The sequence below is a fragment of the Panicum virgatum genome, chromosome 1K (assembly GCF_016808335.1).
Source record: "Panicum virgatum strain AP13 chromosome 1K, P.virgatum_v5, whole genome shotgun sequence".
NCBI lineage: Eukaryota > Viridiplantae > Streptophyta > Magnoliopsida > Poales > Poaceae > Panicum > Panicum virgatum.
In genome coordinates this window covers 49,592,924-49,620,585 of record NC_053136.1, presented here as the reverse complement: position 1 = coordinate 49,620,585, position 27,662 = coordinate 49,592,924, and the positions used below count along the sequence as shown (strand labels likewise).

General features: G+C 50.4%; 4 protein-coding genes and 1 long non-coding RNA gene across 6 annotated transcripts; 1 reads left to right on the top strand and 4 right to left on the bottom strand.

Moving 5' to 3' along the window:
- The first annotated feature begins 5,714 nt into the window (after positions 1 to 5,714).
- LOC120640444 (transcription factor BIM2-like) lies at positions 5,715 to 8,889 on the top strand. The gene is made up of 11 exons (XM_039916286.1): positions 5,715 to 5,972; positions 6,135 to 6,215; positions 6,326 to 6,667; positions 6,762 to 6,873; positions 7,088 to 7,157; positions 7,423 to 7,515; positions 7,665 to 7,703; positions 7,790 to 7,970; positions 8,088 to 8,223; positions 8,307 to 8,433; positions 8,550 to 8,889. Exons 1-11 carry the CDS (start codon positions 5,957 to 5,959, stop codon positions 8,598 to 8,600), a joined length of 1,248 nt encoding a protein of 415 aa, XP_039772220.1. The 5' UTR covers positions 5,715 to 5,956; the 3' UTR covers positions 8,601 to 8,889.
- A 231-nt stretch (positions 8,890 to 9,120) lies between these two features.
- Positions 9,121 to 10,454, bottom strand: LOC120640447 (protein TIC 20-v, chloroplastic-like). The gene has a single exon (XM_039916290.1). It carries the CDS (start codon positions 10,148 to 10,150, stop codon positions 9,524 to 9,526), a length of 627 nt encoding a protein of 208 aa, XP_039772224.1. The 5' UTR covers positions 10,151 to 10,454; the 3' UTR covers positions 9,121 to 9,523.
- Positions 10,455 to 12,295: 1,841 nt separating this feature from the next.
- LOC120640443 lies at positions 12,296 to 12,769 on the bottom strand. The gene is made up of 2 exons (XR_005661792.1): positions 12,709 to 12,769; positions 12,296 to 12,619 (listed from the first exon to the last, which is right to left on the bottom strand). It is a non-coding gene; the product is annotated as an uncharacterized LOC120640443 (long non-coding RNA).
- A 28-nt stretch (positions 12,770 to 12,797) lies between these two features.
- LOC120640440 lies at positions 12,798 to 15,207 on the bottom strand. The gene is made up of 9 exons (XM_039916260.1): positions 15,133 to 15,207; positions 14,631 to 14,904; positions 14,437 to 14,536; positions 14,129 to 14,347; positions 13,920 to 14,040; positions 13,677 to 13,834; positions 13,195 to 13,570; positions 13,048 to 13,109; positions 12,798 to 12,959 (listed from the first exon to the last, which is right to left on the bottom strand). Exons 3-9 carry the CDS (start codon positions 14,493 to 14,495, stop codon positions 12,842 to 12,844), a joined length of 1,113 nt encoding a protein of 370 aa, XP_039772194.1. The 5' UTR covers positions 14,496 to 14,536; positions 14,631 to 14,904; positions 15,133 to 15,207; the 3' UTR covers positions 12,798 to 12,841.
- A 7,373-nt stretch (positions 15,208 to 22,580) lies between these two features.
- On the bottom strand, positions 22,581 to 26,453 carry LOC120640426 (rhamnogalacturonan I rhamnosyltransferase 1-like). 2 transcript variants are annotated; one of them, XM_039916252.1, is made up of 8 exons: positions 25,577 to 25,880; positions 24,830 to 24,897; positions 24,638 to 24,726; positions 24,352 to 24,517; positions 23,976 to 24,265; positions 23,644 to 23,848; positions 23,373 to 23,530; positions 22,940 to 23,183 (listed from the first exon to the last, which is right to left on the bottom strand). In XM_039916252.1, the coding sequence occupies exons 1-8, from the start codon at positions 25,878 to 25,880 to the stop codon at positions 22,940 to 22,942; spliced, it is 1,524 nt and encodes a 507-aa protein (XP_039772186.1). The 2 variants fall into 2 exon arrangements, with proteins under 2 accessions (XP_039772180.1, XP_039772186.1); XM_039916246.1 differs by having other exon boundaries at positions 22,581 to 23,183; positions 24,352 to 24,726; positions 25,577 to 26,453.
- Between the last annotated feature and the right edge of the window lie 1,209 nt (positions 26,454 to 27,662).

Genomic DNA, 27,662 nt, shown 5'->3' with positions numbered 1-27,662 from the left:
GAATCATCAAGATTTTCGTAGAGTTCGGATCCTCTTCTCCTTCTTTGACTTCATCGGCAACTCTCCATCGGCCGGATACCAGAATGGACAAATAAGCATCTTCACGGCATATTCCTCTGGCCCATCGGACGAACTCCATCGGCCGATTCCAACACTGTGCATCTTTTGGTTTCTTCCAAATCGGCCACATTCCCTTCACAAAAATCACCTTTCTTGACACATGTTAAAAAACAGTGTCAACGGAAACAATGCCATCGTCAATATATAACCTTGGGCTGACCACCCGTACGCCACGTCGGCGGTATGAATCGAACCGGCCCCACTGCATTATCTGAATGACGAGTTGGCCGATCTTGACCAACAATGAATGGACGGCCAACTGAAAATTATGCTCAAAGCTCTTGCATGGTTGCAGTGCTGGGCCTGTTCATTTCGCAACTGTCTGGCATGATATGCCACGGGATTTCTGCATTGACTGTTCCAGACGAGAGAAACAAGTACTCTACTGAACTGTACTGCTGCTTCTGTGCGGCTTCAGCGATCATTAATCTTTTTATGTGTATCATGCATGTCTCATATATGCACTTGTCACTGTAACTTGATGTTAGCATGTGCATAGCTGATAGCATGAGAGGAGCAATAGCGGCTGATGTTACACGCCACTACATACATGGAAGGTTGTGTGGGATCTGCTCTCACTTCGAGCTGTTGTAAGCCCAACCGTTTCTGTTCTGTTCAGTTCCTTTTGTACGCCTGCAGAAGATGCCTCTGCAGTTCAATCAGATATCAGAGAGTGGCATCGATGCCCGGCGACTTCGTTGACGACGGCGCGCGTCAGGGCATGGTTGCGCTTCCTCATCTTATTTTCGAGGAAGCTAGCCCTGTTTGCAACTAGCTCGACGTCGGCCTTGTTAAGGAAGCTCTATCAGTGATTCAGCGGTCAATTCGATCAGTGCACGCGTCAGCTTCACCCGCCAAGGCTGGAGCTGCCGGAGCAGGTGATGCGTGGCCGTGGCGCTTCGCCGACTGCCGCCGTGGCGCAGGCTGATGCACGGCGCGGCGCGTTGGTCCGCGGGGCGCCGTCCGTGCGAGCGCGGTGGTGCCCAGGCACCCCAGCAGGCAGGAACGTCTTCCTCACGAACCGTCCGGGAGGCAAAGCAACCGCGCCCTCTTGACCCGCGGCGCGCTCCAACAATCGGCGGACGACGGTGACCGCGGCGAGGGGACGGTCGGGGCGTCTGTTCCCCGACCAGGGGTGGACGGTATTTCATTTACCACCCACCCTGGGGTAGTGCCAGCCGTCGGATCGGCAACAAGCGGCAAGATTCGAGAGGAGGATGTCAAACCGTTGCGTCGCATGGGTTTGAAAGCCCAAGTAGTGGCCCAGTGATCAACGTGGGCCGGGGCTCCTGAGCCCAGGGATGCGCATGGGCTGGCCAGTGGGCGACGCTGGCGAACACGGCTGGAGGACAAGGGTCAGGTGGACGCCTCGCCGGAAGCCTCGTCGACGGCGGCCGCGGCGCCACGATCGGGGCCTCGCACCCTGTCCCCGATCCGTTGCTCCCGGAATTGCTCAGGACAGGTTGTCTCCGAGGGCTGCGAGAACAATCCCAAAATTGCTTTTCCGCTCCCTGTTCGCGCCCTCTGCATTGAAACCCTGGCGGACACCTCGCCCGGGCTCTTCTTCCCAGTCGCTGGCCTCGGCATCCTGGTCAAGCTGCCGCATGACCTATGAGGTGCCCCATGCTGGTTCCTGTTACTTTCGCAACGGTCTGACAAGATGATGATGCTACGAGATTTCTGCATTGACTGAAGGCAATAAAAATTTTCAGACGAGCGAAATACTCTATGTAACGCCACTGTGCTCGATTTCTGCACTGAACAAGTTTGCTGAAAAGATATACTTATGATTTTTTTCGGCCACATATCAAGATGTTCTGCTTCCATCGGAAGATCCGAACATGAGATGCATTGGGAGATTCTAATCTTTTCTTTCCTTTTGTGTGCGTATTGTTGATTGCTTTCCACACTGCCAGAAAAGTAATTAGCAGTAGATGATTTGTGGTGACAAGTGTCCCTGCACTCGCACTTGCACCTGAACACCCTGTAGCATTATCATCAACCAGCACGCAAAGGATGCTTCTAAAAAAAAGGGCGTACCCAGTGCCGTAGGCTTCCCACACTGTGCGGGGTCTGGGGAAGGGTTGTTTTTAAGCCTCAAGCCTTACCCACACAAATGTGCAGAGGCTGGGGCTCGAACCCACGCAAAGGATGCTTCTCCAAAACCAAAAAGATTTTTGCTACCAAAGTACCGATGGATCAGAAGACCGATTGTCATTCACCCTGCCTTCTCTGCATGCTCATTTGGCCTCTGCAGCTCATCAATTACAGTAGTATCCTTTCATGAGTATATCGCATGTCTCGTAAACGCGCTGGTCAGTAACTGGATGTTGACAATTACAGAGAGCTTGCATCTGTGCATAGCATGAGTGAGAGGAGCAATAAGGTGGCTGGTGAGAGGAGCAATAAGGTGGCTGGTGTTGGATCATCGTCCCAATCCATGGGATGTTGACGCAGCTCGATCAGCGATTCAGCCCCGGTCAGTGCACGCGTCTGCTTCACCCGCACAGCCGGAGGCCCGGAGCTGCCATGGCCGGAGCTGTCTGAGGAAATAGAAGCTTTTTCTTTTTGCTTCGCGGAGCGTGTGCGGCGTGTCCGCGGCGCTCCGTCGCCTGACCAATCAGATGGTTGCTCTGAATTGCCTTAGGAAGTTGTATCTTCTTGAGGCTCAGCATAACTCAAGCCATAAAACGTAGGCATTTTGAAAATTCTTGAGCCTTGAGAGTGTCACCTTCACGTGGTGGAAGCAATCAGTCGGAGCGTGATATCACCCATGTTTTACTTTCATGCCCTTGGCCTTGACCGATGAGTCTCCAAAGTCCAAACCAATCAGTGCATGTTTCTTACTTCAAGAAGAAGGAATCGTGCATGCAATATCTCCTCAGCGTCAGCCCAACTATTTAGTGACAGACAGGCCCTCGAATGCAGTGAGTCCAGAGCAACCCAAAAAGACCCTTAGGTGAACATGGAGTACAAACCGGAGGACGGATCGCCGAGCTGGTTCTCGCCGGCTGCGCTGGCGTCATGGCTGGCGCGCTTCTGCTCGGGCTCCATCGGCGACGATGACAACGGGGACCAGACCGCCGTCGACGACGACGACGACCGCCGGACGGCGCAGACGAGTGCAGCAGCCGCTAAATACTTGACTTACAGTCCTCATAAGATAAAGTTTGCCTGATCATTGTTGCAGTTCGTTCCTTTTCAAAAAAAAAAAATGTTCCAGTTCGTCGTCTCAAAGAATTGTCGTCATGTTCCTTATTTTTCCTCTCGCAAGTTCATGCTGCTAGTAGTAGATTGCCTCTCTTTAATTTGTAGCGTGCTTTCACGGCACTCCTGCACCTGAGATGCGACCCTGTACTAGCTTTGCGTATTGAGCTTCGACTAGCGGCTCTCACTAATCAGAAATTCAGAAACCCAAACCGTCGGGGATCGGGACACGCTGTTGCGGCCTCACTTGGCGGCACCCACGGCCATGACGGCGACAACTCATCGGCAAAAGCCCCAAACCCACATGCCCCTCCCCTAGAAAACAGATCCGTGTCCCGTAATCTACCCCGAAAAGCAGCCCAAATCATCAGCGCCCCCGCCCATCTCGGCGCTTCGGCCCTGTTACCGGCGACCTGTTATTCTGTTACCCCCCGCGGCCAGCAAACAAAGCAGCGAGCTTGCGATCGCTGCCGCCACTGCAGTGACTCGATCGATCGACGCCGGGATGGACGGATGCGTTGGCCACGTGATGACCCACCCAGTAGCCCCGAGCCTGATGATTAGCCTCAGATCTGAGTGACGAGCACCGCTGCTGTGTACCTTAATCCCCCGGCCGGGAGCCGATAAAACTAATCGGCGCCGGCCGGGGAGTTGTTTACGGATCCCTAAACGGATTCCTCAGCTTTGCAGGGAGTGTGGCAGAGGGAATGTTCCGATCAGAGCAGAGCAGAGCAGGGGCAGGGGCAGGGGCAGAGCACGACGCCATCCACTGACCTCCTCAATGATTTGATCCATCGGATCCCATCTTTTTTTTGAAATCTCTTTTAGCGTCGATCGATCTGAGCTGAACGGAGCCGAAGAAGAATCATCCCGCCCATGTTTTGCTATGCCGCGCGAAGGAAGCGGCCGCGAAGCTTCCCGGGTCGTGCGCGACACATGCGCCTTGTCGTATCGGCCGGGCGCGACGACTTAGAGAGCCCGGCCGGAGCTAGAGCCTAAGAGCTAGGCAGGCAGCAGCCTGCCTAGCCTCCGCCTCACCTACTTGCGCTACAGCGCTGCGCAGGTGTTGCCGATCAGGGCCGGCCGGGGGACCGTGTGGTGTTCGTTGGGTTCGTGCACGCGCCGCGGGTCACGCGCCGGTGCTGGACCCCCGGTCGCGTCGTAGGCGGCGCGGCGCGCCCACCGGCGGCCCGTGCACCGTGGTACCTGCGCGCGCGGCGGCGGGGTCGCTGACGGTGACGGGGCAGGCTCACATCGTACACGCGTTGGTGATCCGCGGTGACGTGACGCGCGCCGCGCCAACCCATTCCCTCCCGCCACCGCCCGCGTCCGCGCGTCGGGGTCGAACGTGCCATGTCGCGCGCGCCCGGCCGGCCGATCCCGCCCCCCACGATGCCATGCGATGCGATGCGAGGTCTCGTGCTCCAGCCAGGTGGGCGCGCGCACCAGCACCACCCTCCCTTTCCGATCGCTCTCGGGGGGCTCGTGGGTGTAAAGGCCACCACCAGCAGCAGCGGCACCCGCCGATCGCGAGCGCAGCGGCGGCAACGTGGCGACGCGCGCTGGCTGGCTGCCTGGCTGGGCTGGCGGCATCAGGGTGAGTCGGTCGGGCACCGTGCGAGGGCGCGTGGGTCGTGCGTGCGCGAGGCCAGCCAGACAGCCAGGGCAGGCCGGCGTGGTGGCGGGCGTCGCTCTCGATTGGTTGGGCTGCTAGCTAGGCTAGCACGACGCGCCGGGCACATGAGCGAGCACGAGGCGACGTGCCCGCGCGAGGCACGCATGGCGCGCACCGGCTCGCTCGCTAACGGATAGCTAGGTGCTCGTCCTGCCGGAAAGCGCGCGGGTGTCTCGCCGCGGCAGCACAGCCAGCGGGCGGCCTCGTTGGCTAGGCATGTGCGCGCAACGGATGGGGAGGAGGTGGAAACAGAGAGAAAGCCGGGGGAGGCCCACCGGCGAGGCGGTGTACAGCTTCGTCTCGCCACCGGTGGAGCACGTGAGCCGGCGAGAGCTAGCCTGGAGCGCCCTCTCTCTCTCTCTCTCTCTCTCTCTCTCTCTCTCTCTCTCTCTCTCTCTCTCTCTCTCTCTCTCTCTCTCTCTCTCTCTCTCTCCGGTGTTCTCCTACGTGAGCAGTTTTTTTATTTTTTCAGTCCAAGAGCGTTGGATCGTACCAATGTAAAACCAGTTGCCGTGATTAGCGGGTAGCTAGCCGTACGTTCAGAAATGTGGCATCAGGATTCGAAACTCCCGGACATGGTGTATCGCATTGCCGACATGCATGCAATAACTCCGCGTGATCGACACGCTAATGCCTTGGAATCTCGTTGGTGTTTATGATGTAAACTTTTGATGACACCCCAAATTTCAAAAGATAAAAACATCGAAGACAAAGAGACGAACACGACCAGACAGGCAAGGGCAGGCACATCTTCCCTCTTCTCTTCTCCCCCCTGGCTCCGGCTTTGCCTCCACGGCTCCAGCCTCCACCTGACTATAATAAGCTCAGTGGAGTCGACAGCCGAATTCGCCACATTCCGTCGGTACTAGCTAGCAGGCAGCAAGATCCAGGCACCGTCTTTCTGCTGCGGCGGCAGGCTTGCCAGGCGCCAGAGATCTCTCGGGTCCCGTGCCAATGCAGCTCTTCCAAGGTACCATGCCGCCTGCAGGCAGCAGAGAGAGACCTCGCCGACCGAGTTCTTTCGTTGCTCTTGCCGTCGCCGCTCGGCCCAGCCGCCTCTCCTCTCTCTCGGTCTCTCCCACTTCAGTTCCTCCTCTGAAGCTGACGGCTATGCTGTGCCCGTGATTCGCAGGGGAGAAGCCGGCCCACGACTTCCTCTCGCTCCACACCGGAGGCGGCGGCTCGTCCTCGCCGGTGCAGCACTCCGCCCAAGGTGAGGCGCCATGGCTCACAATTCTCGCCGGCCGGGAGGGACGCAGACGACAGGGGGTCATCTCATGCACCGGCTTGCTAACCCACGCAGTTTCACCGCGGTTGCTGCAGGGTACGATCTGGGGGTGCACACTTCGCTCAAGCCTCTCAAGCTGGGCAAGCGACGCCGCGGCGGCGGCGGAGCGATCGGCGTGGCACCGTCGGGTTTGGAGGCGGACTCGGAGGAGCATCTCCTGCCGGGCGGCGTCGGGACGTTCAGCATCAGGCAGGCGCCGTCGACTGCCCAGCCGAGGGGGCAACCCGCTGGCCACGGCGTTGTCGCCACGGCCGCGTTCGCGCCCGTGCTCCATGGCTCCGGAACGGAGGCCACGCACGGAGCGGAATCTGGAGCCAGGGCTCACAGTGGGCCTGCCTCAATGTGGCAAGATTCGGGCACCGATCAAAGATCCAGAGGTGAAAGTCTTTTCGCCATGGAGTGTTAAAAAAAAATTACTGTTGCATTGTTCTCTAGCATTTTCGGACCCTGAATGTTGCTCTGCATGTTCAGCGACGAGAGGGGAGGGGAGAAGCAGCGGCAGCAGCGGCGATCAGGGGCCCAGCACGCCGAGATCGAAGCATTCTGCCACCGAGCAGCGGAGGAGGACCAAGATAAATGACAGGCAAGCTCTTTGAGGTCAAAACTCCATTTTGGACTGTATTGAGCAGCTGAGAAACAAACAGACTGGCTATGCATGACCCATGGTGAAATTGCATGAACCTGCTGCCAGAAGCACACAAATCTTGGATTCCATTCTGTGGCAGAATAGTTGATGCACTACATGGAATTTGACAAGTGTATTTTAACAAGTATCTGTGCATATGCTCTCGTTTCAGGCTAGAAATACTTCGTGAACTTCTGCCACATGGCGACCAGAAGAGGGACAAAGCGTCTTTCCTTCTGGAGGTAAGCAGAACATCAACTTTGCCACGGCTGTCAGGCGATATAATAATGCCTTGTTGTCCCCTGATTTTTTTTTGAAAACTTTGCCCCTGAATTTGGATCGACATCCTATGCAAACAACATTGTAGGAACTAGAACGCTTTTCAGAGTGAATTTTGCTATAGAAAAAAAAATCTAAGAACACAACACCAGCTATGCACTAGATTTGAATCCTGATCAGCAAGTTACAGAGAAACTTTTTACGAAGTTATAAACATTTTGCTCGCAGGTTATCGAATACATAAGGTTTTTGCAAGAGAAAGTCCAAAAGTACGAGTCAGCCCACCCACAAAAGAATCACGAGGATTCCTCCATGCCATGGGTACTATACTAACATTGCCATGTTACCATGTTCACAGTATAGTAATATAGTATACAAAGTATTCTACAACAATCACGCGTCTCTTTTAAAATGGAAAAAAGGATGCGTTTGGATTTTAATTTCCATTCGTCTTTTTCTTTTCTTGCTAGGCAAAAGTTTACTACAGATCATGCTGGAAAAACACAGAGGTAATTCCTCACACACACAGAAGTGCATTTACTGAAGACACATCAATGATAATATATTTCCTTGAACCTTTTTCATGGTCTCTCAGAGCATTACTCAAGTCCAAGGAGGAGGATCATCAGTCCCCACACAAGAGATGAACAAAGAACAGTACTGTTCCAATAAAACTACAGTGGCACCTACTCTCTTCAGCACACACAGTGCTGGAGAAACTAGTATAGACGACATTTCCTCCCAAAAGGCAACAAGCACGCCACAAAACTGGGCAGGTAAGTTGCCTGTTTTACCTTTCCATCTCTTGATCACTTTCCACTAGCCACAGCCAGAAGCACGAGTTATAAATAAAACAAACCTGAATTAACAACCGTATTGTCTTCAAAATGCAGATGACAGCACACCTAGCAAACAGCCACCATGGTTGAGCATGTCAACCTCTGATTCAGGCAACAAAACACCAAGCAAGAACGAAAAACAGACTCTTCACGAGGATACTCGTAGTCTTTCTAATGCTTACTCTCAAGGGTCTGTTCCTAAACTATTGCTGCGTACAGAATGCTAGTTTAGCCATATCTAACAGAAGATTTTTTTTTTTAAATCTGGGGCAGGTTGCTAAACAGGTTGACACAAGCACTAAAAAGTTCGGGAGTAGACCCATCTCAAGCTAGTATATCAGTTGAGATCAATATGGACAAAAGAGCAACAGAACCTAGTAATACTCATGGCAATTTGAAGGTAATAACAACTCATGAAAGTACATCAGCACGTTAATGTTTACAGAGTCCCTACATCACGGGTTAATCAGACAATCGGTCATTTCTTTACCACTTCTCTTCACCCTTACTTGACAGGACAATGAATGTGAAGAAACAATCCATCTGACCAAGAAGCTTCGGTGCTGACAGAAGCCAGATCTCTACCTCAAACTAGAAAAGTCAAATATCCCCAAGTCCAGAACAGGACTGAACACAAGCAAACCACAATTGATGCAATTCTTTTACTTATATTGCAATCACATTTACTGACCTAGGCTTCCATTCGAATGTAGAGGAAGCTGCTTAGGGAGGGTAGTCAGAAGCCTTCCCGATTCATTCATTCCTCATTTGTAAATGCAATTCAGATTGTAAAAAAGTGTATATGTATTAATCTCTCAAAATTTGTCAACAAATATGGTGGTGCACTAGGTTGCAACGTCACTGTGTCAACCTTCCACAATTCATCCATTATATTGATAGCTAGAGATATGGACAATGTAAACTATGCTAAGCTTGTGATTTGCAGCAAGCTTGTGAAATTGAGATTACTGTGAAGTGAATCACGTATCTCATTTCCCTTTTATCAGCAGTTCAGCATGACTCAAGGGAACTGTAGTCACATCAAACATTGTCTATAGTCCAGATCAGGAACAGAAGCAAACCACAATTGATGCAATTCTTTTATTTATATATTGCAAACACGTTTAATGACCTAGGCTTCCATTCGGATGCAGAGGAACTGCTTAGGGAGAGTAGTCAGAAACCTACTGCTTCATCCAATCCTCATTTGTAAATGCAATTCAGATTGTAAAACAGTGTATATGTACTGCTCCCTCTCAAAATTTGTCAATTCCATAAAGATGGGAGTACACTAGGTTGCAACATCACTGTATCAACCTCCCACAATTCATCCATTAAATTGGTAGCTAGAGCTATGGACAATAATGTAAACTATACTAAGCTTGTGATTTACAGCAAGCACCGGTGAATCGTTGAGAAATCGAGATGCTACTGTGAATCACAGATCCCCCTTTCCCTTTCCACCAGCATGATTCAAGGGAACCGTGTAGTCACATCACCTGGCGCTCTGCCGCATCAGCGACGATGGGCAACCGTGGCGTCTTGCCGAGCAGGCAGGCGCCCCCGCCGTACAGCAAGCATACGAGCAGGAAGAGGAACACCGTGCTCTCCATGCTCTGGAAGATCTCGAAGCCGACCCCGCCGGACGGCGCGAAGGACTGCGCGAGCAGGTCCGGGAAGATGAGCAGCACGTCGAGCGCGACGGCCTGCATGGCGTTGAAGCGGACGAAGCGGGAGAAGGCCTGCTGGTTCCGCACGACGGCGAAGTAGAGCGTGAGGAAGAGGAGGAAGGGCGTGAGCGGCGAGGAGTGGAAGAGGCGCGCCGCGGGGGCCAGCGGGCGGAGCAGCGCGCTGAAGACGGGGAACTGGGCGAGCAGGAAGCGGCCGTGGTGCGCGCCGTCGAGGAACGGGTAGAGGTAGGCGACCGCGGCGACGAGGCGGTCCGGCGCCTCCACGGCCCCGCTGTTGTCGTTGTTGTTGGAGGCGCGCGGCGGCGGGGCCGCCTGGGCGGGGCCCGGTAGCGGCAGGAGGGCGCCGCGGCGGGGGACGCGGAGGAGGCCGGCGCCGCGGAGCGGGCGCGGGGACGAGAGGAGGAGGAGCGAAACGGCGGATGCCATGGGGGCCCGCGCGTTTCGGGATGGGCGGCGGCGGGTGTGGCTTGTTTCCGCTGCTCGGCGCGGGTAGGGGGTGGAGATTTTTGGGGGGCGCGGCGCGGGGGCGGTCGAGGCGAGGCGAGGCGAGGAGTTTGGGTGGGGGCAGTGGCGCCGCGCGGGCGCCGGCGGCTGCTGCCTCCTCCGCGCGGGTGGGAGTGGAGATTTTTGTGGAGTTCCGGGGATGTGGCCGAATGGGAGACGGAGAGGATTGGTTGGTTTGTTGGCGGTGCGGCTGCTGACGTGCCGTGGAGTCGTGGGGAGGGGAGGACGGACGACGGGACGAGGCGGGAGCTCCTATCTATGTTCTGGTAGATAGATTTTTTTTGAGAAACCGGATTTATATTTCACATAAAACTGTTTGGGGTTACAGCCCAAATTTTACAAAAACACCCTTCAAAGAAAAAAAGATTACAACTCGGTCCTTGTAAACTCCTCCCGGTCTTCCTCACCGCCGGCAGCCGGAGCACACTGCTTGAAGCCGACCACCTCTCCGGCGAAGAACAGGTTTTTTTTGCCGTCTTGTGCTGCACGCTGACTTCGACGTGCTCTATGTACGCTGAACCACCCGGCTAGAAGCGATGGCCGTCGGCCATCTCATCGTCGGACATCAAGGAATCAGACGCCTCAAGGATCAGATTCCCCAAGTCACCAGACGGTGACAAACCCAGAAGGGGAGCAGAACCACCAAAAAAAGTGGGATCGAAAACCCAACCTGATAGCTCATCGAGTTGGTACACGTACCTTCCAGATCTCTGTGCAGCGGCGACGGAGACAAGGAAGGGAGAAGCTAACCTCCAAAGGTCATCGTCGGAAAGACCAACACCGACAAAGACAAAGGAGGCACCAAAATACCCACAAGAATCTGAAGCTCCAGATCCACGGGGCACACACCACACCGGCCCGTCACTAGCCTTGTACGACTCACCAGCGAGACGAAGAGGATGCCGACGGATCTTATTCGACCACTGCAGCCCTGCCTCCGTCTTGCGAGCACTACGAGAACTCCAGCTACCTATACTAAATAGGAATATATACAACGGCAGCCTCACACCCCGTTCCCCATCCTCTCCGGCGCCGATCCGGCCACCGGAGTGGAAAGGGAACAGAAGAAATCGGCGCCGGCTGCGATTCGCCTCCCAGTCACCTGTTCTCAACAGTAGCTAGAGAAGAGACGAGAAGAGACGTCTAGATAATTTATGGTAGATAGATAGATAGGCTATCCATCTTAGATCCAGTAGCAGTCCAGCTAATATATCTGATAGGCCCATAGCAGCCCACGAACCTCCACAGAACAAAAACAGGCATGCCTGATTTGTTATATGTTGCTGCTTACTAGCGAAGTGCTAAGGCCCTAATGGCCAATGGAGAACAACGCACTAGCAGAGACAGCAGATGGTCCTACTGGAGCTAATAAATTTGTACAGTGCGACCATGAGCCCATCAACACATGTCATGAACTTATGGTAATTTTTTCCTTCTCATTATATGTCCTTATAATTTACTTAACATGAGTTATGTTGGACTACCTGCAAAAAAATGAGTTATGTTGATCTATTATGTTCAACATTTTGAGACACTGTATTCAACATTTCTTCAAATCTGATTCAACTTTTTGAATCAACTAGTTCAACATTTATATGGCAATGTTGCAATAGTATATCTAAAATATTGAACCAATATATTTAAAAATGTTGACATTTTAAAACAATAAAAATAGAAAAAAATATGACCATAGTGGACCTCATTTTATTAGAATAATTCTGAAGAATGCAGTGGTTCAAATAAAATTAAAATTGGATGCACCATTTGAGAGGAAATCACGTTTGAACTTTAGAAAATCAAACGATCCATCCACTAGCAATAGCCTGCCACCCTATCCAGACTAGCCTCCAGCGTGCTCCCAGGTGCTCCTGTTGATGGGCCAGCCGCTCAGGCTCAGCCCGTCTCGTTCGGGCAACTGATTGCATGCGAATTATAAAGTGGAAGATAGCGCGCCACAACCTGTAGGCCAGTGCAGTGGAACTCCTAGTTTTTTGTCATCATTTCTGTGATACGTAGAAGCATGGGCAACGTGGGGAGTGCAATAGAGAGAAGTATGTGGAAGCTGTATGAAAAAAGCTTAATTATTTAGCACTTGGAGTCAGGCTTCGTGGCAGACACACAATTATTTTTGTTATGGCATATATGATACACCAAAATATTACAGACTTTTGCTGTATCTTTGGTTTGCGTAGTTGCAAATAGCAGAAGTTTTGGGCTTGCTGAACATCAGAGCTATTTCTCTGAACTAATCAGTATTTGTCTTGTGACCATCACCATATGTACAACAAAATACGGTGCATTTACTAAAACACCTAGATTAAGCTAAGATTGTAGGTGATATAGGTACGTAGATACATATCCAAAAGAGGTTGACAAAGATGTCTCCTGGTCCTGTGAACAGAAGACAAATTAATGGACAATTAATTTTTTGTTAATGAAAAGGAATTGAAAGAATTGCAGTAAGTTTGAGAAATTAGTACCTTTGTAACTGGTTCTGATCTATGAATGTGCCATTTTGGCTTTTGACTGAGATGTTCCTTTTCATGTGTGTCTTGAAGTTGTATGAAAAGATTGTACGGTAAATACTAAGATGAAAGGGTTGAGCTATATAAATCAAGAGGAAGAGCATGAGTTTTGAGTTAGTTGAATGCAGCTGTTGAGCTCTATTTGAAGTACCTGTTCTTCGTTCTTCATATCCAGTGTTTTTCTTGCTGTCTTGTCTTGTAATATTCTGTAGAAAATTTTCATGGTCATTTGATGAGTTTGTTAATACATTAGGTGAAATTAGTGAATGATATATTAATTTGGTAGGGTAATACCCAGTCAGTTGAATTTGGCTGTCATCGATATTGTAAATCTGCTGACTGCTAGAAGATGTTGACTACAAAAGAGATAAGAAAATATGTAGCATTAGTACTGTAGTACATTCAGTTGGTAAATATATAAGTAGATATGAGAAAATTGACCTTGTTTTCCCATGGCTTGGGACAAATAGGTACCAGAGGTGGAAGGTTGTGTTCCTCAGAAGTTGCGGTGGTAGAAGATGCTGGTTTTCTCTCTATTTGAACATTTGGGATCTGAAACTGCTTTCCAAAGATTTTCTTTATATTCAATACTTCAAACATTGGATCATGAGCAATAAGTTTCTTCTCCGGGAGTACTCGAACAATAAAAGTGAATTTCTGACCAACAAGTGCTGAAATTTCTAGTGGAGTGTCGCTTTTTCTATACGTAGTAAGCAACTTTTCTGCAAATTTACCAATCAGCTGCATTGCTCGATCTTGGAATAGCATGAATCGGAGCTGCCATGTTGTATCGCTTGCTATAAGACAAACTTTGTATCTGTAAAGGAGAATGAAATAGTTCGTGGGAGGTGCATAGAATTTAATTAATTGATTTGTACGCAAACAAACTGAGTCCACTGTTGGTTAGAGAATATATATCATACCTATGCTCAATACTTGTGCCTGTGCAACCGTCCTTGGAACAATGATATTTTCCTCCATCAAAAATTGATCTTGAGCCACAAGCTGTGCAGGCTGGATAGCACCAATATTGGTTCTGGGCTACTTGAATTATTACTGCAGTGCACTCAAACTTGAAGCCCTGTAAATGCCAATTTTTAAATAGGAGAGTAGGCAAACATATGTAATGTAAATATTGACCAAATAGTTTAGTTGTGTTTGTGTACCGCATGATCAAATGGATTGATTTCTCTTAACTCTAACAAACTCTTTGTTTCAATTTGTCTCTGGATTTCTTCATGGTTTTTGAGATGCAGTTTTTTAACTGGTTCTGCTTGGATTGGTAAACTGTACGAATTTTGAAGAGTTATCAGTCAGTAGCTGTAACATATAAGAAGTGTGTATGATAGATTTTGTGATTAGTATAATGCCTTACCGTTTGTAGAAATCTCTTATTTCAGTGACATCATTTTCATTGACATACCATCTGCATGCAGCTGTTCCACTTAAGAAAGGAGGTGACCCCTTGTACTGCTTCATAGAAGTTCCAACAAATATTGCTATCACATGAGACTTTCGTCCAACTTCATACACTGTGTCCCCGTCAAATTCCTGTGCTCTTGGTCCAAATAATGATAGTTCGATCATGTTTTCACTGCGTATAGTTATTTGAAAGGAAAAAAGAAGCATTAATTAAGTACGGGAGGAAACGAATAATATGCAAATATAGATGTTGTAGTATACCTGTGATCAACCAAATGGATTATCCTTCTCAGCTTAATAGTGCCTGAACTTGTCTCCATTGTTGCCGCATTTGAAACAGTTGTGATCTTTCCTATGACATCTGCAAGGAATGGGCATTGCCTTATTAAATAAAAACATGATGCCAGATTTAGGTAGCTCAAAACGATATTATGTTTTTTGTTCTTTGTACGTACCTAGGAATGCGCCTTGGTTCCCAATGTATTGATTTAACTCCGATATTGGTGTCAATGAGAATGTATATTTTGGGAAATCAGGTGCTGGGTCTTTTGGTTCTGCAATTTATGTGTACTGATTTAGCCTGATCATCAAGGGATTGTCAACAGCTCTATATATTGCCTTTGCTCTGTCTACTGTTATTCTTCTTATGGAGATAATTTGTCCCTCATGCAGAATAGGTTGAAACTTCGAGAGAATATCATCAGGTACTTCAGCATATATGGAATCACCCTGTCAATGTATGTGTGTTAATGAAGAAGTAGGAATTTATTGATAGTAGGTAAAGTATAAGTGGTGGAGATCCTCTAATTTAACTGTAAGAATGGTGTGACGTGAGTACAGTAGGAATGAAGTATATTTGAAGTTCTACCTGCTGGATGAGTTTTCTGTTGAATTGATGTACATAATATAATAGATGTTGGGTTTATTGTCTGATAGACTAACAGCAGAGCAATGTACCTTTTCATCAATAAGCACCATATCTAGATGCTTGATCTGATCTTCATCGTTCTTTCCTCTATATTCCCATAGTCTGCACCATATTGTTGGGTTTATTGTTGGGTTCTTTGTTGGATGCACCATTTGAGAGGAAATCACGTTTGAACTTTAGAAAATCAAACGATCCATCCACTAGCAATAGCCTGCCACCCTATCCAGACTAGCCTCCAGCGTGCTCCCAGGTGCTCCTGTTGATGGGCCAGCCGCTCAGGCTCAGCCCGTCTCGTTCGGGCAACTGATTGCATGCGAATTATAAAGTGGAAGATAGATAAGTAAATTTCTTCCGGAAGATGGATAGAAATCTGGGGACGAGGCGGGTATCACATGGGCCGGATGGGCGCGAGCCCGGGAGGGAGTCCCCAATGGGCTTTCTTTTTATGTGATGATGTGATGTTAAGTGCGGCCTGCGAGATCCTAAGCTGGACCGCATCCCATTTAGGGCCAAGCCTGATCGTGGCTCTGCTCATCGCGATGATTTTGTTAGGCAAAGATTGAGATTGTTAATGGGCCATAAGGGAAGCCGAGTTGTATGAGCCTCTGAGGGAAAAGGGTCCCATTTTTCAGTTACCGATTTTTTATAGATTTTTCATAATTACATCTACCTTATAAAAGTTTAACAAAAAGTCATCTCTCCATTACAAGAACGCAAACTGACTTCTTGCCCAAACTTATAGCAATTTAAGCATGTCTTACCACTTGGTATGGTCAACGGTGATCCATTTTTGTACACGGTGGGCTGCTTTCAAAAAAAAATATAACTTCATCATATGGACTCATATAAAGATAAAATTTATATGAAGAATGTAGCTCTCTGAGAGGTCTACAACTTTATAGCTCATCATATTTTCATTTGAAGCCATTTCAATACCGAAAAAAAATGCTACAATGTTTCAAATCTATAAATATCAAACCAAGCATAGCAAACAAAACGTGAAATAAATCAATACTTAAATAATGAGAGAGTACCTTAATGGTATAGTGGATCTTATTATAGTTCTAGGCCACATAAAAGTTTAAATGGATTTGAAAACAAATCTACTTTATAGTCTCTTCTGTATACTCTGGCACCAAAAGGAAAAGTGCCTAAAATTCCGAATCATCACAGGCCACAATAACAATTTATTTTCATTTTAGGCGGATTAAGGTTCACACTCTATGAACTTGATGCAAAAATTAGAGTTTATTATTATTTAGTTATGTTTGCCGCAGCATCGTTGTGGCTGGGCGCCTGGGCTGGGCCTTGTCCGCTAGCAGTAGCACACGCCGATCCAGCTTGGCTAATCCTATACATCTTCCGGAAAGGCGGGAAAGCTATCAAACTTCCACTTTAAAATTTGTGCGTAATATACATCTAACGGTGATAAACGGAGGCGGATTAGGAATCCGGAAAAAAAGAGACATAACTGCACGGCCCGGAGCTCCGCACGGCCCTACCAGACTTGCACCTGACTTGCATCGGGGTGCGTGTTACTTTGTTAACAAAATATTCAAATGACCATAACTTTCAAACCATATACCCAATTTAAATTCTGTTTGAACATAGACGTTGTTCATAATTAATATAACAAAATGAGATCCAATTTGCATATATTATTTATATTTTAAAAAACTCAACAAATTAGGTGTACTATTTCAACATTTTAGTTATACCATTTCAACATTATTGCATAAATGTTGAAGTAGTTTATTTGAAATGTTGAACTTAACTTTTGCAAATGTTGAATCTATTATTTCACATTGGATGCATGCTGCATGCACTATCTCTAGCAAAAATAACGAATTAGTAATGCAGTGAAATCTCAAATGTGATTTGTCACGAAGTAACTAAAATCTCAGTGCAACAATGTAAAAGGAAAAGTTCATAGTTCTGACCTAGTTAGCGGTGCTCATGTTGCTCCATTGTTGTTGGGTTTTTATTATTCGTTAGTGAACTTTATAGATAGATCGCTTATTTATCTTCCAGAAGTTATATAGGAGCCCCCATCCAGCTTCGCCTACATTGGCTCCTCAGAAATCGCTTTGCAATTGCGACTACCTGGTTCACTTGGTTATCCAGCTTTAGCTTGCCGTGCATAAATCCCAGACGTTTGATGCCGAGGTGGGATGAGATTCAGAAATGCCATCATGAAAAACTCTGATATGACACTGTTAGCTTGAGATGAATCTTGCGTGAAACTGACAATCTGACAGGGTAGTCGCCGGGAACTAAGCGGGAGCACCGCGCGACATGCCGTCCGACAATGGAGGGCGCGGCGCGTAGGGAAGAGGGGAGGAAGCCTCACATGCCTGCGGTTGCTCGCCGGCGGCTGACGCCGGCAATGGAGGGCGCGGCGCGCAGGCAAGAGGGAAGGAAGCCTCGCATGCCTGCGGCTGCTGCCTTCCTGGGCGGTGCCTCCGCTCACCTCGCCGGAGCTCGACGCGAAGAATCGTGGACGCCGGAGCTGGGAACTGTGGTCGAGCGCCCAGAGAGAGGAAAAGGGTCTCCCTGGCTTGCGGCTTTGATCGCGGCCGTCCAGGTCAAATCTGACGGTTAACAGACTCCAGAGGGTGGACGGTATTTCATTTACCGTCCACCCCTGGACGGCAATTCAAACGACGACGACCCCTTGAGCTCGGGCCGCCCGTCTCCACCGACGGTGACCACGCCGTCCTGGCTTCCACGACGGGCTATCGCAGCTTCGGAGCAGAATATGGAGGCCATGACGCCGTGTAGCTTTCTCCTCACCCACCCCGGCTAATCGGATGTCCACGTACGCCGTGCCCACGCCGGTGCGGCTCGCTGCCCGCCTCGCTGTGCACTCCGCCCTATCAGACCTCGTCGGCGTTCGTCCGCGCGAACGTCCACGACTGCCGGCCCACTCCTGCGCCTAGTCCACGGGCTCCCGTGGAGGCGCTGGCGGCGAAGCACGTGATGACAGGTTGATCCGCCGTGTGCCGCGACGCCGCGCGTGGCCGCGCCGCGCACGAGCAGGTGGTCGTCGAGGATTGGCGATGGCCCACCCCGCCGCTATGATCTCGGAGCCACGCCCACGTCTCTCCACGGACCTCTTCGGCTCTTCCTTGTTGCTCTGCTGGTCGGCGTCTCGGCGAGTCAGGCCAGGCGGAGCCGCGGAGCGGCAAGCGGCCGAGCGCGCGAGGAAGGCGGCAGGGCCTCGCTACCTCGCAGGCAATCAAGGCGCGCAGGGCAGGAGGCACGAAGCCTCGCATGCCTGCGGCTGCTGCCTTCCTGGGCGGTGCCTCCGCTCACCTCGCCGGAGCTCGACGCGAAGAATCGTGGACGCCGGAGCTGGGAACGGTGGTCGAGCGCCCAGAGAGAGGAAAGGGTCTCCCTGGCTTGCGGCGTTGATCGCGGCCGTCCAGGTCAAATCTGACGGTTGACAGACCCCAGAGGGTGGACGGTATTTCATTTACCGTCCACCCATGGACGGTATTTCAAACGACGACCCACCCTTGAGCAGTTGAGCTCGGGCCGCCCGTCGCCACCGACGGTGGCCACGCCGTCCTGGCTTCCACGGCGAGCTATGGCAGCTTCGGAGAAAATGATGGAGGCCCCGACGCTATATCTTTCTCCTTACCCACCCCGGCTAATTGGATGTACACGCACGCCGCGCCCATGGGCATAGCACGCCGCCGGTGCGGCTCGCCGCCCGCGTCGCTGTGCAGTCCACCCCATCAGACATCGTCGGCGTTCGTCCGCGTGAACTTCCACGGCTGCCGGCCCGCGCGTGCGCCTGGTCCACGGGCTCCCATGGAGGCGCTGGCGGCGAGGCACGCGTGATGACAAGTTGCTCCGCCGTGTGTGGACGGTATCGATGACTGAGCTCGGGCTGCCCGTCGCCATCGATGACTGGCAGCCACGCCGTGCAGACCTCTACCGCGGGCGCTCACCGCTTCCGCGCGTCCTCCAGCTCCTGTGCGGGCTCGCCCGGCCGGCTGGCGGCCGCCCATCGCACACCGTCGGCGCTCACCGCTACGGGAGAACGCCCACGCGATCCGGCCGTGGACTTCTGCGTTGATTTGAAGGGCAGAGAAAGAACGATCTCGCCGTAGTTTGTTGTGTGGAACAGCGACGCCGCTCCGGCATTGCCGGTGTGGCCGTGCTGCGCAGCGAGAGGGCGGCCGCCGACAGCCCCCGTGAAGACTTCTCCTAGCTCTCGCTGTGCAGAATCCATTGGATGATTGGACCATGAAACTTTGCAGTACATACAATGCGGCCCATAACCCCACATCTATCTCCACCACATTCATGTCCAACGATGACGACGCCATGGACTTCGTTGACGAGGATGAGTCCTAGGCAGGCTAACTGCTGCCGCTGCCGCCAAGGTGTGTGCACAGCACAATGGCTGCTGCTAGCGTACAATGTCCGGACCGTCCCTTGCTTATACTTCCCTCAGTGCAGGAGGCAATCTGGAGGTCGATCAAATTATTTTTTGTTAGAATTACTGATATATTCCATAATACATGTAATCTAGAACATGTAGAGGAATTGGTTCAGACTAGAAATCGGTTGATTTAGTTGTAGTCGGCAATATCTCTTGTATAGATTCAAACACTGAGTCCTACTCATGTACAACTCCTTTTCTCTCTAAATCTCCCTGCCATTGCATTGGGCCATTGGATGTAGAGATGAAGCAGCTTAGCCAGGGGAGAGGGAACAGCCGGCCAGCGGTGGCGTAGCAGCTGCCTGCCTGCCCGTCTCGGACGGCGATGCTTAGCTTGCTTGCTGGCAGACCGGACAGCATCCCGATCTCAGGCCATGTCCGGCGCGAGGTAGCAGTCCCCATTCCCCAGAGAAACCACGCGGCGACGTTCTCCACCGCCACCGCCACCGCCGAACAGCTCGGGCCCGCGGTACGGCGACCAAGCGCCCCAGCTTCGCCGTCTCCGCGCGCGGCATGTTGCGGTCCTTGAGGTGGAGCCCTCCTCCCCACGGCGGACGCTTTCGCCCATCCCAAGATGGGTCCTCGATTCCCTCCGAGGGCTCCGAGCCCGAGCTACGCCGCCGCGCGCGCAGAAATCGTGCTCTCGTCGTCCGGCGCCGGCGGCCTCCACCTTGGCGCGGCGCCGTTTCAGCGCGCGCCAGCCTGACGCGAGGTTGACGAGGAGGACGACCGAGTCCCTGACTGGCCGCTCAGTCCACGCAAGATCTGGACCGCACGTGCAAGATCCGACCGCTACCGAGGGCCCGGGGTGGACGGTATTTGAAATACCGTCCACCCCCGGACGTTGTTACAGCTACCGTCCACCCTCGGTTCTTTGACAGGAGCCCAGGACGCCCCGCCCACCGCACGCCGTGGCTCGCCGGAGCGCCGCCGCGTCCCTGGAAGCGGTTCCCTCAACATACTCCTCCTTCCCGGCGGCGCCCCTGCTTGCTTCCTCCGACGGGATTTACCCTTTGTTGACCGGGGGCGGTTCAGCAGGCCGCGGACCAACCACGCCGGCCGGCGACAAGGTGCCGGCGCCGGCGCTCTCCTGACGCCCAGCAGGTGGCTCGATGCAAGGGATCGGGACAGGGCTTCCATCCCTGAGCTCGTGGAACGCCGCCGCGTTCTCCTCGAGGAGGCGAGAAGGCCGCTCGCATCCCAGCAAGCGCGGCGCGGCGCCGGACACCGTGGCGCTGGGTGACCAGATCCAGACGGGAACCCGGCGTCCGCGCACCGCCGCGCGCGTGGTGCCTCCTCTGCTGGTGCTGGACGAACACGATCGACCATTCAACAATGGCGGGTGCTTCAAGCACCGACCAGACCAGCAGCACCGTGCCTCGTCCCCGCGCCGGTGCGCGCTTTGGGCGAGCAGGTTCCTGTTCCGTTACCGCGACGCCAGGCCGGCTGGCATGACGTCTAGCTCGGTGCGCCCTGGCCTGATCCTGCGGGCAAAAACTGTCGCACGCGGTGGCTCGCCGGAGCGCCGCTGCGTGCTACGATGAACTTGCACCGAGTCAGTGAGACACCAACAGAGAAACAAGAAACAGAGCTTGCACGAACCAAATCGGGTGGTGACAAAAATCCATGGCCACGGCCCACAGCAAGCAGCGTGTGCTTGGAGGTGGAAACGATATGAGTTGAACCCCTCGATTACTGAAAATGCACTCTGCAGCTTCCGGACCGGCCTGCGAAACTCCTACCAACATTTTCAGATACTTTTCAGTCCTCCAAAAGTCCCTCCTTGGCTCCTTGTTTGTTCATCATCGGACCGGGCTGACGTTCCGTCACCTTCTCTAGTCTACGCTCAGATTTTCCGTTCTAGTATATAAACAAGCAAACGTGGAGAGCCAAGTTAGGCATCCACGTTCTCCAAGTTTTGCAATTTTCAACTTAAGTTTTAAAGGTAAATTGCAAATCTAATTGCACATATCGTTTTACTCGGTGCGTGAGTGCTTCAGTTACCTTTCTCAGTTTCGTTAATGGCCTACTAGTAGACGGGAACGGGAGGCCGAGCATGGTCAGATTATCAAGTTACGCTGAACAGAGCTACCGAAGCAGAGATGTTTTCTGAACTTTTGATTGCTTTACCAACACAGTACTGCATCCGCCGGTAACACGGGCGCACCTGCGCGTCTGTGTTGGCGGCAGCAACGGCGGCACAAGAGCCCAGGGGTGCCGTTTCTGCATTGAGCACTGCAACTGCAATCCAGCACCACGCTCTGACGCGACTACCAGGCCACTGGTAGCGTACCCGATCCCAAGACTGCTCTTGCGTGCGTTAAGGTCAGTCCTCACTGAAAACAAGGCGCGCGAACTCGCGAGCTACCGAATGTACTCCCTCCGATAGTCCCATTTGATGAAGCGCAGCGCCTCGATGCATCTAGGGATCGGAGGAGGCGCGCGTTGACGAGCAAGGTGCGCGACGTACACACCACGCATCGATCACCTTATTCTGAGTTCGAAGTTACTCCTACAGTGGAGAGATTCACAGCCAGGCCGCGCGCTCTGGGTCTTTGCGGAGCCCAAAATGACGTTGCGTCTCATCGAAACGACTAATCTAGCAACCCCAGGACGGATCTGGGCAGCGACGCAGGGGTCTGGAACTCTGGATACTCGCCACTGCTGAGTGCTGACGGCGTCCTTCGATAAGACAACGCCGTGGCACTGTACGCCCAATTAGCCTCCCACTCTCCCAGAACTGCTCGCCGATCAAGGCTAATCCTATCCTAATCATCGCTGAAAACAAGGCGCACGCTAGCAAGCGGATCTGCTCGGCAACCGTGAAATTTCAACAGTGTTTACTGACAGATTTTTTTCCCAAGCTAGAGAACATCCTGGTTGGGGCAAAATTAGTGGAGAAGAATTTTTTTGGGTGGAGATGATCTTAGAAACGTTAACAGATTCAGGAGGCATATGCCCTGTTTTGTTATCCAATTGTTGAACCAACATTTGGATAATACAATAGTGATATCAATTAACTTCTTTTGGGGGTAAAAAAACATCAATTCTTTTCTCTTTCGAACAACGTCCCTTACAAAGATCATTCTTATGGAAATTACAACATCTAAACATGAACGTCAGCTTTGCATTTGCTGGTGTAATCAAGAGACTTGCCTCGCCGTGCCAGTAGTATGCCTATCATCTATGTACCATCTACATTCAAGTATCAATCACCCTTTCTAGTTTCTAAACCAACCGTTGCCGCAGACCTTCCATGGTTATGAACTGCAACCAACAGCATGCTAGCTCTCCATCGGACGGGCTCTCCGAGGATTGATGGATCATCTTAAGCTCAGCCACGCCAAGTTACAGAAAGAATGGCAAGAGGAGTGCTGAAAAGATCACGATGTTCGAAGCAGATTGGGATCTCGCAGGCATTCTTGAGGGTTGGCATAGAAGTAGTCCTCTTCTTTGGGTCTGTCCGGGATCACTGTCCTGGTGGCAGCTGATCCCATACGGTTGGCATGGACAGCCTTGATCAATGAAGAGAACTCATCCCACCGCAAAGATCCACTAGTATACTGATCTACCAGCTCAACTATAAGTTTTCGATCCAACAAGATTGTTTTCTTGAAGCCCATGTACCTGTATAAGAAAACAACACTTACATGTTACTGTTTTTCTATAAGAGATGAAATACTTCTGATGCAGAACTTCCTTGATGAAAAATAGAGTGCAAATCTTTAGCGTAAAAATTTAGAAAGGACTGGCATTGATCAACTCTAATATGTTGGTCCTTCAATATGATATGGATTAAGTTGAGATAATAGATACCTGCGGTGGCCCTCGATGACTTTAGCCATGTTGCCATCATATGTTGGAACAAAAATGTGACTTTCCAGTGATACCAAGTAGTCCAGTGCTGCCATTTGTGATGAATGGTTCTGAAAGAACATGAGATCAGAAGGTTTCAGAATTGTCTCCTTCCGAACCTGCACATCATTGTCAGAACAACAGCCATCAGCAAAAAAATGGAGACATGTTGGTTGATTACAGCACAGTACAGCAGTGGTGTTATAGGTGAATTTAGTCATTTAGTCCATACCACGTTAGGGTAAGCCGAGGTAAGAGAAGCCATTCTGTGCTTTCCACCATATATCTCACCAGCTGCGATATATATTTGCATGTTTTGGTCAATGCCCAATGCTCTAAGGACAAGAGCAATCTCCTCTGGGGTCAAAGGGCAAAGACCGTCTTTTCTTTTCACAAAAGAGTTTATTACTTTCTCTTTCCACCATGGGTAAGCATACCTGAAGTTTGAGTAACTTCACTGTCAGTATGCGGAGGACAAAACGTGATTTACTTAATACAAATACTCTACATCATAAGTGACGTGAACCAAGAGGCAGGAATAAATGGTAAGCAGAAGAATCGTACCTCATTCTTGTAAGCTCCTCAGCTTCTTTAGGGGTGCAGCCTTTAGTACAGCCAGAGAAAGCAAGCATGTCCATCTCATATCGTAAATGAAGAACTAAGAAGGGGCCATTTTGACGGAGTATTCTAATTACTCTCTTTCCTAACTCTTCAATTTGGGGCGTAAATTTCAGTGCAGCATAATTCACCCTGCAACGCAATCTCTGGATCTCCAGAGGCAGACCATTATTTGCCAACCTAGCATCAGTTCTATTCAGATGGAGGACCTTGTACTTCTGAATCAAAGGAAGAATCTGCACAGGATGAAGAAATGATCATCATCAAATAGCAACATTCAGTGCGGTATGGAGTAATGAGCTAAACATCAGACATATCTGACCTGCTTATGGTAGTAAGAGATATCCGACCAACTGATAGGAGGCATCGAGTGAAATTTCCCTAATTCCACTCTTCTCTTTACTCTGGGTGGCAATTCTCTAAGTATACGAACCTCATCTCTAAGAGATGTTATAAAATGTTCAGTATCGAATATATCTTGAAATTCGCTGAAACAAGGAGAAAACGAGGTCTGCATAACTATATTGCATTTCAATAATAGTATAAAATCCACTAATGGTTCAAGAAAGAAAATGGGGGAAAGGAAAATTTGCGAAAAGTAAACAAACCTCGGGTCATTCCAGAACGATGTCTTATCCAACTCAGGGACTATTAAAGTCACATTCAAATATCTTGCAATTACAACCATATCGCATATCTGATTCATCAGGGCAAAGGCAAGGATGCTTCATATTAGATACTAGAAAACATTGTTTTTTTCTTTAGCAAATGACTATATGGGGAGTCTTAAAATCCCTTACAGCGGCTCGCATTTGGTTAAGCCCGCCATTGCATGAAACCATCAAATAACCATTGTTTCTGTAAATTCCTGACAGAAAAATGGACAAAACAAATATTTAGGATAAACAAGGAACTAAATGACATGCTCTGATGCACATGAAGAAAGGTTATCCTGCAGTTAATACTGCCAACATTGTGATAGATTCGAGGCTCACAGGCCTTAGTAATCATATATTCAGATCAATTTATACTAACAACAATGCTCTGTTTTTTTTTTTGCTAAATTGAAAGATATGCACGAAAATCTATCAACTAGTAAAAATGTACAATACTCTTAAAGGTGCAAAATTAAGTCTGTCGTCACCCAACACCATAGTGAAAACAAAATCGAGTAATGAAATGCAGCATTATTGGTACCGAAAAGGAAAATTATAGGCCATAAGTTATTTGTACAAGCTACAAAAGATCAGTACACGTTACTTTCCCACCTGTCCTGAAATGATTAACATATTACCATCTCAGGACTTCGAGCAACAGCTGGAAATCATGTAAAAAAACCCTTCAACTGTAAACTTGAAGCCTGCTACCCATTTTGTAGTAAAAGGTATTACTGCATGATCCCTCGGTTACCGTATTCAACCAAATGAGTGGCTGTCACTGATGCGAAAAATCTAAATAAAAAATGATGATCATAAAACGCATTTTCGGTTGGTCTACATTTGGTGTATGCAATCCAGCGAGAAGCAGAGCAGAGCGTTAGCACTCACTTTTGGGCGGCAGCGCGGCCTTCTCCACGACCACGACGGGCTCCGGCATCGCCAGCCGCGTGGTGGCGGCCGCGGCGGCAGCGGCCGCCTCCCGCGCCGTCCGGCACGACGGCCACCCCTTGAGCACGCGGGGCCCCCAGGTGTTCCCCACGGTGGTGAGCTGCACGACGCAGGTCCAGAGCAGCACCGTCGTGGTGGCGCGCAGCATCCACGGCGTCAGGCGCGACCGCGCCGCGGCGGCCACCGAAGGCGGGCACCGGAGCTTCGCGGCCGCCTTGATCCCCATCGCCGCCTTGCAGACCATCAAGCGAGGCCCCCCCGCGCGATCAATTCAAAGGGACTCCGCCCCACGAGGCATCTTCACCCGCGCACGTCAATAATCCACCGGGAACACGAGCGGATGGGGATCGCCTCGCCTCCACTCAATGCACCACCAGCGCCGCGCTGGCCGCTGGCAGCAGAGCTTCTCCCACTCTCTGAGGCGGAGGCGGAGGCCGAGACGCCACCCCCGCGCGCCGCCAATGCGAGCTATATAGACGCGACCTCGCGCGCCCCGAATCGGCAAGAAATCAGTAGGAATCCCCAGCCCGACGCGGGATTGAGCGCCCGCCAGCGGCAACCCAGCAGTTACTGCCAATTCTCGGGCGCCCCGCCTTATCACCTTCCTTTCGCAGCCGAATCTCGGGCTGCGGGGGGGACCCCGACGCGGCACCAAACGACGCCGCCGCCTGCCGCTCGCGCCGCGCCGGGGGCAGCAGCCCGCGAGCCGGTGGCGGAGATGGCGGCCGCGGCGCGCCGGCTGGGGAGCGAGTGGATCCGCGCCTCGGAAGCAGGGCGCGTGGAGGCAATGAGGAGGCGGAGCGATTCGCGTGGGGAAGTGAAGTTATTTTGGGAGGCCCAGCGTCGGTGGCGCGGTTGATAACCCCGCGGACGTGTCCGATTAACCCGAGGGGGTCGTGGTAGGCGGCACCGGGGAGGTGTACACGAGGTGGGTGGATACACGTGGACGGCAGGGATCGCGAGACGTGGCGGATGGGACTGTCGGGATGGTGGGAAGCGGTGCGGGAGCGGAGAGTTAACACGGCCGGGTCGGGGAGCGGAGCGCCGCGTGCAGGGGTGATCCCACGTGAGCGGTGTGCCTGAGGGCGGAGGCTATATATCACGCCCGCTACAAAAGGATAAGCCATCGCGTGAAGAAATCTGCGTGTATCATTTGACAAATTCGACTATTTGCACTGGTTGCCGTGCATTTTTCTCTTTTTTTCTCGTGGCCTAAGGTGCTAACTCAGAGTCCCACATCTCTCTGCTACATGCTACTAATTGATGTGCTACGCACACATGAAGTTAGGCTGTCTCTCTACTACATGCTGCTAGTTGATGTGAAGCGGAATGCCATCACACGTTACATGCAAGAAGAAAATATGTAGTTTTGTTGTTTCTCGTTTTATTTTTTCTGCACTTTTTTTTCCATCCAGTAATAGTTTGGTTTCTCCCATCCATTTTCCCCTTCCGTCACACACTTTCTCTTTTATCTATTGTACAAATCTTTTTAGTCTTACTTTATTTTTTTATTTTCTTTTTCCTTTTATTTGCTTATTTTTCTTCTATTTCTAAGTAGATGTTTTCTCTATTTTATAACTCATTTCATTTGTTCGTTTTAACATATTTTTCTTCTTTCTTCTTTTCCTATTTTTGTTTTCAGTTTTCTTCGTTGAATTTTACATTGACTTCTTCCGTCAATAAAATTAAATTGTTCGTTTTGGAGATTAAATTGTTCTGTGATGTTGACTAATTTGTTCGCTTTGTAGATTAAATTATTCCGTGATGTTAACTCACTTATTCGTGATATTCATTTTTCATATCTATCCTATACAATTAAATATTCGTGATGTATTATATTTTGTTCTTTGTACGTTATTGAGTGTTTGCTATATTTAATTTTTTTTTGTAAAAATAATTATTCATTCTCGGAACCCGAAATTATTTATTTAGTTATGAAAATCTTGTCATAAAATGATAATGGTACAATTCAAATTTATAACAAGAAATATAATGGTGCAATCTAAATTTAATTTAGATATATGGT

Bases quoted from the DNA above. Each gene is read 5' to 3' on its own strand.
- LOC120640444 (XM_039916286.1), top strand. The intron at 6,874-7,087 runs GCAAGCTCTTTG...CTCTCGTTTCAG, and splicing joins AGGACCAAGATAAATGACAG to GCTAGAAATACTTCGTGAAC. The intron at 8,434-8,549 runs GTAATAACAACT...CTTACTTGACAG, and splicing joins ATACTCATGGCAATTTGAAG to GACAATGAATGTGAAGAAAC.
- LOC120640447 (XM_039916290.1), bottom strand. From the start codon at position 10,150: ATGGCATCCGCCGTTTCGCTCCTCCTCCTCTCGTCCCCGCGCCCGCTC.
- LOC120640440 (XM_039916260.1), bottom strand. From the start codon at position 14,495: ATGGAGACAAGTTCAGGCACTATTAAGCTGAGAAGGATAATCCATTTG. The intron at 14,041-14,128 runs GTAAGGCATTAT...AAATTCGTACAG, and splicing joins ATAAGAGATTTCTACAAACG to TTTACCAATCCAAGCAGAAC. The intron at 13,110-13,194 runs GTCAATTTTCTC...TCTCTTTTGTAG, and splicing joins CCAAGCCATGGGAAAACAAG to TCAACATCTTCTAGCAGTCA.
- LOC120640426 (XM_039916246.1), bottom strand. From the start codon at position 25,880: ATGGTCTGCAAGGCGGCGATGGGGATCAAGGCGGCCGCGAAGCTCCGG. The intron at 24,727-24,829 runs GTAAGGGATTTT...CTGATGAATCAG, and splicing joins TTAACCAAATGCGAGCCGCT to ATATGCGATATGGTTGTAAT. The intron at 24,266-24,351 runs GTCAGATATGTC...CATCCTGTGCAG, and splicing joins TCTCTTACTACCATAAGCAG to ATTCTTCCTTTGATTCAGAA.